Genomic DNA, 12,600 nt, shown 5'->3' with positions numbered 1-12,600 from the left:
GAACTGAATCTAGGACTAGAGATTATCACTGCAGAGAACCATCCAAGGGAAATCTGGACAAAATTTAATATCTCTGACATGGGAGGAGGGAGGGCAACCTTCCTACCATTTACAGCTCTGGGCAGCATGTACACCTGTGTATAGGTGTTTCTTTATGAATAGATTGACAGCAGGAGGAGGCAGAGGCATCTCCTCAATGGAAGTGTGCTACCCCATGGTGTTATACTAGCTTAGAAGGAGAACATGCTCTTCCCTATTGCCTACAGATCCCAGAAAGGAAGCACCCTGGGGTGCTTTCTTGTTTTCACTGGCACAAACTCAATTCCCCAAAGAAATGATCAATAGCTTTCCTAATGGGTGTACAATGGCCCACCAAGTTATTGTCTTAAAGATTTGTAAGAACTAAGGCTGCTCTGTCTATGACCCTGCTAAACTGTATAGTGGAGTCTTCAACTTTGTTGTGTGTAGACTCCTTGAGGAAGCCTAGGGACCTCTTCTCAGAATGGGGGTTTTCAATGCATAAAATTATATACATCGCATTGCAAAGAAAACCAAGCTGAAATAGTTTTCAAAATATTTTTAAAACAAAACATGTTCACAGTTCCCTGGTTAATAATTCTTCCAGTCTGAATGCTTTGGGGATTCCCAAAGGTGGGGCATAATCTATGCATACATTTTAGTGATGCTTAACAATTGAATAGCTTGCCCAATCACCCAGATCTTTCAAGCAGAAAAACCCAACTTAACCTGAATGATATAGATCCTGAGTTGTCTGAGAAGGCTATTTCTATAAACTTTTGACCATGGTTTTTCCCAACATGGAGCCTCTTAGGTGGGGTGAGAAGGGGGGAGTAATAATATTCAGGGTCTGATAATAAGGAAGTGAATTGCTGAGTTTGTGACCTGATAGCACTTCATTAGACCTAAAGCAAGAATGTGTAATATTTTTTTCTGCCAAGGGCCATTTGTATACTTATGACACCATTCATGAGCTATATTTGGTCAAATATTTAATTAATTCACTTAGAAAAGTTGTTAGGTTTATTGAATTTTGAGTCCTGGTAATACCATACCAATACTGTAATTGGTAATACCACACTAATACTTATAGGCAGGCAGGAGATTCCAGAGCCCTGCTCCTAAAGGTATTCTATTTATACTCCTATAGCTTTGTAGTAAAGTGGACAGAGGACTGGACTTAGAACTAGGAAGACCTGAGTTCAGATTTTACCTTAGAACTTACTAATTATGGGACCTTGGGCAAGTCTTTTAAATTTTTTCAATTTCAACTTCCTAATCTGTCAAATGGAGGTATTCATGATAATCAAATGGCATAATATATGTAAAGATTTTAATACACAATAGAGTTTTGGGGGAATTTAGATATTGTTATAATAATAACAATTATAAAAATTTCTAGAAAATTTAGCATATGAATCTGACTATTTTATCAAATATAGCACATTAGATTTAATAGGAAGTTTAGAAATTATCTGGTTCAACCCCATTTGCAATTCAAAGAAATGATGTGTCTTGTCCAAAGTCAATCAGGTAGTAAGTGGCATAGCTAGTTTGATTTTCTGATTTTCAGTGATAAGGCTTTTCCAACCACAACAATATACATTATCATTCCTAAAGTTGTGACTTCTCTTGGTTGAATGGGTAGATGAGAACAATTGGCTGCAAGAGCCATTAAGACAGCTGAAGGAGGTGTTGTGGAGAGCTTGAAGCTTGGTTAGACATCAAAGACACCAAAATAACCCACTGCATCCTGGGTCATCACCAGTCAGCTTAACTTTTGTCTTTCCAGTAGACACAGATGACTCAGGAAGACGGTGAAGCTGATAACTCCATCTCACTTAAATCCAAATACATAAGTCAACACATTTCCCTGTGATATTATTGGCCCTCTTCAAAAAATGAAGGACAAACAATGCCAGTGTTTTGAATGAAACTCTAATGTGATATGATAACAGTTTGGAATTTTCCATGTAGAGAAAGATGAGTAGTTCCCAATCTGTCTCTATATGTTCCCAATCACTCCTGTAAAAATTCTATTTTTGAGAAGTTTGCTGCACCCACTCCCAGTAATATTGTCACACCCACAGGCATCTGGAACCAAAGTTGGGAATTGCTGTTGCAAATGAACAAACTACTCCCCCATGGGTCCTTGAATTTTCTTGTAGAAGTGATGACTGAAGTTATTTCATTTCTAAAATAATATTTTCGAAACTTGGGAGCATATCATATGAAGAAAAATGGAATGTTAGAACCGTCAACAGTTTATTGAAAAAAAAGAATTCAGGACCCTGGAAGGAAAGTGGACAAATAGATGCCAACTCAGGAAAATTGAAAGACTGGAGCAGAAAAAGATAGAGGCCAAAGTAGTTTAGATTAACCCAAAATTGCCTGGATTCCTCAAAATTTTGCTAATGCTTACAGTCTGTACCTTATAAGTAGCACTTGTTTCTGAATGAATAAATGAATGAATAAAATTGAGATAGATAGATTGATAGAGCGATGATTAGACAGATAATTAAAGCATTTCTTGAACACCTGGGAATCTGCATCCCAATACAAAAAAAAGGGGGAAAGTATACATTCTAATGAGAGAATAACAACAGGAAGCTGAAAAAAAGGATGGAGGGGAAGGACTTTGAGACTGGGTGGAAAAGTAGCTTGCAATGCAGACAAATTAGGAAGACTTTGCTTTCTAAGTCTAGTATTAAATAGTAAGGGTAATAAATAAATGCATAACAAACAAGTAAATGATGAAGGGGAATAATAATAATGGAAGGGGAATGAAAAATAATGAAGCAGAATTAGAAGGGTTGGTGGTAGGATGGATGGGATGACACGGTGTGGAAACATTTGGGAGGAAAGTAATGGCCTGTTCTGAATAGGAAAGGGTTAAAGTTTACCTATCATAGCCCAAGGTTCCAGAGCATAATCTGAATTCTGGTGGTAGACTGATGAAGAGGATGGTAAACATGCAGGTGATATGATTGTAAACATCTGGGAAGTTTCTGGCATTATGTCATGTGCATGTATGTTTTTGCGCATATATGTATGTGTTTGCTATGCATATCTATGTAAGTCTTGGGTTTACTGCTCTTGTTGATGTTTATAGACAGGTTGAGAATTCTTCCTTTATCTACAAAGGACAATTTCAAAATCTATGTTAGCACATCACTTTAGAGCTACATCCAAAATATTGCTGTCATTTGTCCTTCAGTTTTGGAGAGAACCAATGGCATCACAGGTTGATGTCTTGACATGTGAATGAATTGGATTTAAATGAGACAGAACTATATATAGCCTCTTTGTGAATAGAAATAATTCTTTCTTTGAAGTAAATAAAAGGTGCCAAGAACAGGGTCCTGGGCTTGGAGTCCAAAAGATCTCAATTAAAATTTAGCCTTGACACTTACTAGTTGTGTTACCCTAAGCAAGTCACTTAACTCAGTTTCTTCATCTAAAAAGTGAGGTTAATAAAAGAAATTACCTCACAGAGTTGTTAGGAGATCAGAGGAGATCTCATGCATAGAGATCTTTGTAAACCTTCAAACCTTATATAACTGTCAGATACTCTTAGGATTCTTTTTGTGTCTCCCTTCCTCGTGCCCCCTTCCCAGCTAGATTTAGCGTAGGGTTGGGTACTTAGTAGTAATAACTAACATTTATTGCCTACAATGTGCCAGACATTGTAAGTGCTTGACAATTATTATCCTTATTTTTATAGATGAGTAAACTGAGATAGAGGTTTAGTGACTTGTCCAAAGTGACACCGCTATTAAGTGTCTGAAATTGGATTTGAACTTGGATCACCTTGACTCCCGATCTGGAACTCTAGCCATTGTACCATGTAGTTGTTGGTGGTTAACAACAGATCTGCATTGAATGAGAGGACTATGAAGTTCAGAGACAATTAGGTCTTTCTTGTATCCTCATAGCTCTTCCTTGTGTCTAAGGAAAATCGACCCCCCCCCAGCATCCCTGTAACCCATTTTTTTAAAATATCCTTTTCCAGGTTTGCCAAGCTCCTTCTTCGTCTCCCAGCACTCCGGTCCATTGGCTTGAAATGCCTTGAGCACCTCTTCTTCTTCAAGCTCATTGGAGACACACCCATTGATACTTTCCTCATGGAGATGCTGGAAACCCCACTCCAGATTACCTGAATACATCAGCTTTAGCTCAACTCTACCTGGGGCTTCTCTAGGGCCCAGGATCCTATGAACCCCCTCTTCTACATACTCTCCTTCCAGCCTCTCTTCCCATTCCCACAATGTGACAGCTTGTAATAAAGAGAGCCTTTTTACATATGAGACCTTTTTAGGTGGAGTTTTGCATAGGTGATAAAAGTTAACTGTTTCTTGCTAGAAAGGGGTGGAGGGGTTCTGGCCTTTCTGATGGTTCTTGGGTCATTAATCAAACACTCTGTACATATAATTGGTTTAAATTATTTTTTCACTTGCCATAGAAGACAAAGAAATACAAATAATAAAATAATATATGACATTGGCACTTGCTGTTATATGGAGTATATTATTGAATTGAATAACTCCATCATATTAAGGAAGAAGGAGTTAGCTTTCATCTCTAACTCTCTTGGTCTGATCATGTTTGGACTGTTTACTCTAGAAGGTATTTATCTGGGGAGTCCCCAAACTCTCTATCACTACCACATCACTGACCAGCACTGCCATACAATGGACCCCTGATGTTGAATTCTTGGGAATGTTGACATCTTAGTCTTTTCCCTAGGAATATGTTTCATGGATTAATGTTATAGGAGTTTCCTCAGTCTCCTAGATAGACATAGACCATGTCTTATTTGATTTGAGCCCCAATAATTTAAGAAAACTTGTTCATAAGTGTGAAGAAAAGGATGGGATGGTGAGAAAGTCCAAACTATTAGAAGGTGTTAACTCAGGATTTCCTTTCTGGAGAATGGATCAAGAAGAAATGTAATGAATAAATAAATCCATCCTTTTCTCTGGAGGGAGTTGATTTCTCAAAGGAGACACATATCATTGGTGTGTTGTGGGAATGCTGTGCCTAAATGGGATATACTGAGTCATACTTAAGATTCCCTAATAGAGATCTCTATTTGGAGGAATCTTCTTGTAAGAACCAAATAATGATGGGGAGGCAGCAGAGGATGGTGGGAAGCAAGATGAAGTTGGAGTCATAGTTCCCAGGTGGGTCAATAACTTTATCTCTTTGTGCTTCTATTTCCTCATTTCTCAAAGGAGATGGGGACTGGACTCAATGACTGCTAAGGTCCCTTCCAACTCTGAGGATGTGATTCTATGATCCAATAACTGTGTGAACTTGGTGAAGTCCATTCTCGTCTCTTGGTCTCAATTTACTCATCTCTAAAATGACAAGATTGAAACACATGACCACTGGGGTTCCTTCCAGCTCTAGGTCATTGTTTCATTAAGGACTTTGACATATTTCAGCTTATTCAGAGTAAAGCACAAGAACAGTCTGAGCCAGTAAGAAAATAATCTTATTCTTTAGTGGAAATCAAGTTCATCAATAATCACCACTAAGAAAAGAGAAAGGACAAAACCATTTTATTTTCTTCCTTTAACAGGTTGAGTGGACAATTTCTTCACATAATTCATCATCTTCATCACCATAATTACCATCAACATCACCATCATCACCACCATCACCACCTCTACTACCATCATCATAATCTTCATCATTAGCATTTATATAACTCTTTAAGGTTTGCAAAGTCCTTCACAAATATTATTTCATTTTCTCCTCACAAAAACACTGGAAGATCAGTATTTTTAAGCACCCAGGTGGTGAGGTGGATAGAGCACCAGGTCTGAATCCAAAAAGTATTGCATTCAAATCTAGCCTCTGACACTAACTGTATGACCATGAGCATGTTCCTTAACTTCTGTTTGTCTCAGTTTTCTCAACTGTTAAAAAGGAATAATAACAGCCTCTACTTTGCAGGGTTTTAATAAGAATCAAATGAAATAATATTTGTGAAAAAAAGTGCTTATCACAGTGTTTGACCCATAATAGGCACTATTTAAATGTTGATTCCCTTAGCATTTTATAGATGAAGAAATTGAGAGTGAGAGAAGCTAAGAATGACATGTGACTCACACAACTAGCCAATGACTGCAGTAAAATTTGACTCAGACTTCCTGATTCCAAGACTGCACCTAGCTAGATCATTCTCTTCCCAACTGATGTCAAAGCCTTACCCACCTAGTCTGTAAACCTGTCACTGTTACCAGTCTGAGAGCTCCCATTGTCACCCTCAGCTCATAGGTATTTCTTCCCCAAGGACAAAAGAATTTGGTGCTTTATTTCTTTATAACATGCATGTCAATCAGTCATAATTAATAAATATTAAGGGCCTACCATGAACCACGCACTATGTAAAACTTTGGATATACAAACAAAGGCAAAAACCCTGTACCTCCTCTCAAATAGTTCGAGGTCTGTTTAGGGGAAACAACATGCAATCAACTACAAAAAATTAAACTAAATACAGCATAAAATGGTGGTAGTTTCATAGGGAAGGCAATAAGATTGAGGCCTGGAGAACCTTCCTATGGAAGATGGATTTTATCTGAGACCTGAAGGGCATTGTGGAAACTGGGAGGAAAGAAAGAGATGAAGAAAGTACATTCCAGACATGAAGTACAGCCAACAACAATGATCTTGGGAAGGACAAAAATTGTATTATAAGTAGTTATTATACATATGCATATACATATACATATACATATACATACATACATACATACATATATACATATATACACCCACAGTTGGGAAATGTGTATAAGAAACAGCAAAGAGGCTAGTGTTGATGGAAGAGAGTAAGGTAAAATACGGAGAAGGTAGGAAGAGATCAGACTAGGAAGGACTTTAAAATAGTGGACTTTATATTTGATCCTAAAGATAGAAGAATCAACCCTTTTCTTTATAGGTATATGCATATATATTTAGCCACACATACATATTTATATTCTATTTTATTTAGTCATTTCAGCAGTATTCTACTCTTCCTGGCCCACTTTGGGGGTTTTCTTGACATAGATACTGTAGTGGTTAGCCATTTCCTTCTCCAGTTCATTTCATAGATGAGAAAATTGAAGCAAACAGGTCCAGAATTATACAGCTTATGTCTGAGGCCAGATTTGTAGATATACATGCATAGAAACATAATGATGATATTACACTTATCTAAATATCTATGTACGTATGTATGTATGTATCTATCTATCCATCCATTAGGACTTTGGGAAAATTAATCTGACCTCATCAAGAGAAGTTTGGGCTTTCCTGAACTATGGAATGAAGTGTTAAGACTGAAATCTAATTTCTAGTGTGTCTCACATACTTTTCTTAGGATCTGTGTATTTCCCATGACCTGTGGTGAAAATGGCAGCCCAAGAATTTGATTGTAGTTCTTCTTTTCCTCCTCAGGCATAAATCACTGACCAGTAAACAGATGACTTATTGGCGATACACTTAGGACTCCTAGAGTCAATAATTTCTCTCCCCACCATGGACTGTAACCCCATGTCCCATTCTGATCTTTGATCTCTTCTTAGCCCAGCTCCAGTTCTAGCCTGGAGCGAAATTCGAGGCTGATCAATGAGCAGCTCTTATCGCTTCACATCTATCAGGCATGGTGCTTCCCGTAATTGCAGTTACAGGACTTCAATGAATGCTGGACAGAAGCTCAGCAGGAGCCAGACTGGTCTCTATTCATGTCTGAGTAATATTACCCTCATTCTGTGACTCCACAGGCCACCTCCATTGTTACCTATTACTATTTACTCCTCCTTGGTTGGCAACTGATCTGCTATTTGGCCCCAATTGGAGAAATGTTCAATCTTCCTTAAGACTCATCTCCACATTAGTTATTAACAAGTATTAAGGCACACATACCTGAAGAATAGGATCTTTAATTACTATTGGAACCTAAAAAAACAAGGTTTTTCAGCCTTATGAAGGACAAAAATTACACTGTGATCATTTTCTATATTTATATATTTATACATATTTTGTATATAGATTTTATATATGTATATATGAAAATATAAGTTTGTGTGTATACATAAAAACATATGTATAGAAATATATAGATATAAATATATAAAATATTATTTGATCCTCAAAACAATCCTGAAGAGGAAGACTATTTTGAAAAGGAGGAAGAAGAGAAAGAATTTGAAGAAGAGTTTGAGGAATGTGAAGAGTACTTGTGAAGCAGATACAATCAATATTCCCTTTTACTGGGTAAGGAAAATGAGGGCTTGAGTGATTTGCCCAGGGTGACATAAACTACTGAGTTTCCAAATCTGAATTTTAAGCCAGATCTTTCTAATACAAAGTTAAGCATTCCATCTCCTATACCAAGATGGCCATTGAGATGTAGTGTAACAAAATAAATCAAATTAACATTTTTCTCTACTGGTCACAATTAACTTCTTGAAAATAACATTCCTTCTATAGGTGAGCTTAGTGACAATTCACATTTTAGAATCAACTCAATTCAAGTCAATCCACTAGACATTTATTGCATGATTACTCTCTACCAGACCTTTTGTTGGGGAAACCAAACTAAAAGATTAAATAAACAAAATAGCTCCTGATCTCAAGAAGCTTACATTCTCCTGGGGAGAAATATAATGCATGAAAAAGTAACTACAAAATCTATAAAGTAATTTTGACATTTGGGGTTGATTGCCAATGACTGGGAGAGTAGTGCCTCTTTTTGGTGCTTTAGAACCTATTCCCCTACATTTTGATTTGGCCTGGGGGAAAGAAACAACCCTGATTTGTCAGGAAGGTCCAGAGCTCAGCACATAGTAGGAATTTAATAAATGTTTGTTAAATTGAAAAAGAATCATAAATTCATAGTTTCAACCCCTTACTATCCTCTCTCTCGCAAATCCCTTTCCCCTTGCCCTGTCACTGCTCATTCCTTGCCAAACCTCAGTCCTGGATTACTCTGACCATGGGCTTCCAATTCCACTCCCTTGCTGCTGAATGGAGCTGGAGAAGTCATAGACTCATATGGAGTGGATAAAATACATTTCTGTTGTCTAACCTGTATCAGGTCTTGACTTAACATAATAGGTGCTTAAAAGTAAATGTTTAGCCAGCAGCTAGGTGGCACAGTTAATAGAGCACTGATTCTGGAGTCAGGAGGACCTGTGAGCTTGGGCAAGTCACTCAAGCCCCATTGCCTTAAATAAATAAAAAAATTTAAAAAGTAAGTATTTGTTGACCAATTGATTTTGGCAAGGCTGTCCTTTAATTCTTCCTCCATTTGATTTTGTGTCTTACTCTCCCCAAAAGGTACTCCAAGTCTTTTCTTTCCTCAAGACCGCCACATCTTCTTCCCACCTTTTCTCAAAAGATTCTCCTTACCTAATGGAGACAATTTAGTCTGTTTAGAGTAGGCTCCCTCTTCTCCTAATTTCAAAATCTCTTGATATGATTCAAGCGTGCTCTCCTTTTTTCAGTCTCTGAGAATGAGTTAGATCTTCTCCATGCCAAAATCAGCTCTTCTGTATGTGTCTTTGATCCTATTCTCTCAGGTCTTCTTCAATAGATTGCCTCCTCAACCATCTACTTTTCTTCATTTTATGTCTAAATTCACTTTCTAAACTGTTCTATCCCTTTACAAATTGCCTAACTTCTAAGACTGCTTTCTTCTTTCTTCCACTTCCCCCCAACCTCCTATCCTTCCCCAACCCCTTCTAACTTTCCTTTATGTTTTGTGCTCTCTTATTGGAATTTAAGCAATTTGGGAATAAGAACTGGTTTGTTTCTAATATTATTTTAATTTAATATTATTCTAATATAGTTTTTATTCTCTCCCCCCTTTATCTACCTATCATTTATTCATCTCTAATATTCATGTAATTCTCCAGTCTTTAGTATTTTCCTATATATATTCTTCCATAAACATGACCGAATTTCTTCCATCCTTAAAAAAATACATGTTTTATCTGTATAAGTCAAACTCCCAGAAAATGTTTACACTCATCACCTCAAATTCTTCTCCCCCCACTCACTCTTTTCCCTCCTTAGGTTCTTATTTTTCATTATCTGTAATTTTAAAAGAGAATGAAAATTTCTCCTTGGGATAAAAACAAGACAATTTAGGCATAATGGTCTGACTGGAGCTGCTTCAGGGGGACCTCTAGTCAGGGTCCACTTATATGATTGCTCTCACTCACTCTTTAATCATTTGCCATGTGAGTTCTGATCTTTTTACTTAACCAAACTTGCTCTAGTCAGTCAACCATTTCTTCATTGCTAGATCTGATGGTCTCTTAGATGTCATTATTCTTGACCCCTCTGCAGTGTTTGACACAGTTGGTCACCCTCTTTCCTTTTTTACCTCTTTTCTGAGTTTTGATTACCCTACTCTCTCCTGATTCTCTTTCTCCCTACATATATGTCCAATTCTGGTCTGTTCCATGTCACTGGTGACCTATTTAACATTTCAAAATGCATGTCTCAGAGATATTTGAAACAACATGCCCAAAACAGAACTCCCTCATCCAAATTTCCTTGTTTCTATTACAGCACTAAAATTCTCTAGTCTCTCTGGCATTAACTTCATTCTCTATTCCAGAATTTGACTGTTTGCCAAATTTAGCCATTTCTACTTCCCCTATATTTCTCTTGTCCTGCATCTCCTCTCTAGTCTACATAGGACCTACGTCATCACTTGCCTATATTGCTGTAATAGATTCCTAATTGGTTTCCCTGCTTCAAAGCTGTCCCTTCTTCAATCCTTTCTCCACATAGTTGCCAAAGTGATTTTTCTTAACCTAAGATCTTGACCATGTCACTCTCCTAGTCAATAAATCCCAATGACTATTATCTCTGGGACAAAATACAAAATCCTTTGTTTGGCTTGTGAAGTCCTTTACTTGGCCCCAGTATTTCTTTTCAATCTCATTTTCCATTACTTCCAACCCCTACGCCTTGATCAAATAAAATTGGTCTTCTTTCTATGCTTGACACATCTGTCTGCCTTTACACCAATCCTCCTTCATTCAGTTTAATCCAATAAATATTTATTAATAACTTTCAATGCACTTTCTAAATGTTGAGGATACAATTAATAAAAAGAAAGACAGTTCCTTCCCTCAAGGAGCAATATTAAGAGAAATACAGCACATTGTAGTAGGCAATAAAAATATGGGTGGGAGGGAAAGGAGACACTAGAGGACATCTTGCTCCATGAAACTGAAACCAGGCAGAGGAGCAGATGCAAAAGAGGAATGAGTTGAGTCCAACTCTGCCCTCCATAAAGGAAGGCATTGGGAGAAATTTGATACTTTGCTTCCCAGTCTTCCTTTAAGAGGGGAGGCTGAGGAAAGTGGTGTTAATGAAATTAGGTGATTGAGTTAGCAGCATGGTAGTGAGTTTAGAAATGATGACTTCATCCTGAGAGGGATATCTTGTTCCATGGAATTGAAACCAGGCAGGATAGCAGATGCAAAGCAGAATGTCCTCATACCTAGAATGTATTTGTTCCTCTTCTCTGTCCCCCAAAATTCTTTTCTTTCTTAAAGACATAGTTCAGATTTGTATGGCAGAGCCAAGATGTCTGTGTGAAGCTAGCATGCTCCTTGAGCTTTTCCCTACAAAATAGTAAATGAAATCCCTACATAGATATTAAAGCCACAGATCCCCCCCAAAAGAAGAAAAGACTGAAACAAGTTTTCAACTGTAGACATTGTGGAGGATTGTCAGTGAAGGTCTGTCTCTTGGAGGTGTGTGTGTAGGGGGAAGGGATGGGGAAGTAGAGCCTAGTTAGATGGGATAGTGGGAAAGCCAAATGGGAGACTTTTGGCCATAGTGTAGTCTAGGTCCCAGCAGCTAGACAACAGCACAGGTCCTGGCAGCTATACAACAATCAGTAGAGAGGACAAAGTCTGAACCCTGGGAAGCCTGGGACAAAAGACAGGACTAGGTTGGAAACAAACCACTGCATATGCAGAGCCTGAACACAAAGGAGGTAACAAATCTCTGCATAGGCAACATCTTGGCCAGTACTAAGCCAGGGATCAGACCTCAGTCTCAGCACAAAAAGCTTGGGTCTATACTTCTTATATCCCAAGATCAGAGCTCAAACAATCAAAAAATGAGCAAACAAACTAAAAGAGCGCTAACCATAGAAAACTATTATTCAGATAGATAAAAATATCACCTCAAGAAGAAGAAAGCAATGAGAAAATAACATGGGAAATCTCAAAAGAGTCTATGACTCAAATCTAAAAGCCCATGGAAAAGTTTAAAAAAGAATTTAAAAACCAAAGAAAAGACCAAGAAAATATATGGAAAAAGGAAATGAGAGTCAACCAGGGAAATTATGAAAAATTGATTAAAGAAATCAATTACATTAAATGTAGAAATAACCAAATGGAAAAAGAATGTAACTCTTCAAAAAATAAAATCAACCAACTGAAAATGGAATTCAACTCAGCAAAAAATGAAATTAACCAATTGGAAAAGGAAACACTAACTAAAGAAAATAAAATCCTATAAGTTAGAATTGGACAAAGGGAAACCAATGATTCT

At 37.4% G+C, this 12,600-nt stretch overlaps 1 protein-coding gene across 1 annotated transcript in view; it reads left to right on the top strand.

Moving 5' to 3' along the window:
- RXRG (retinoid X receptor gamma) overlaps positions 1-4,918 on the top strand; it is a 53,578-nt gene extending 48,660 nt beyond the window's left edge. Inside the window, exon 10 of the mRNA XM_074221878.1 lies at positions 4,031-4,918. Coding sequence (XP_074077979.1) covers positions 4,031-4,178 — 148 coding nt within the window. The 3' untranslated portion in view covers positions 4,179-4,918. The remainder of the gene's footprint in view (positions 1-4,030) is intronic.
- The last annotated feature ends 7,682 nt before the right edge of the window (positions 4,919-12,600 follow it).

This window comes from Macrotis lagotis, chromosome 2, assembly GCF_037893015.1.
Source record: "Macrotis lagotis isolate mMagLag1 chromosome 2, bilby.v1.9.chrom.fasta, whole genome shotgun sequence".
NCBI classification, from domain to species: domain Eukaryota; kingdom Metazoa; phylum Chordata; class Mammalia; order Peramelemorphia; family Peramelidae; genus Macrotis; species Macrotis lagotis.
This window is presented reverse-complemented; position numbering and strand designations above follow the sequence as displayed.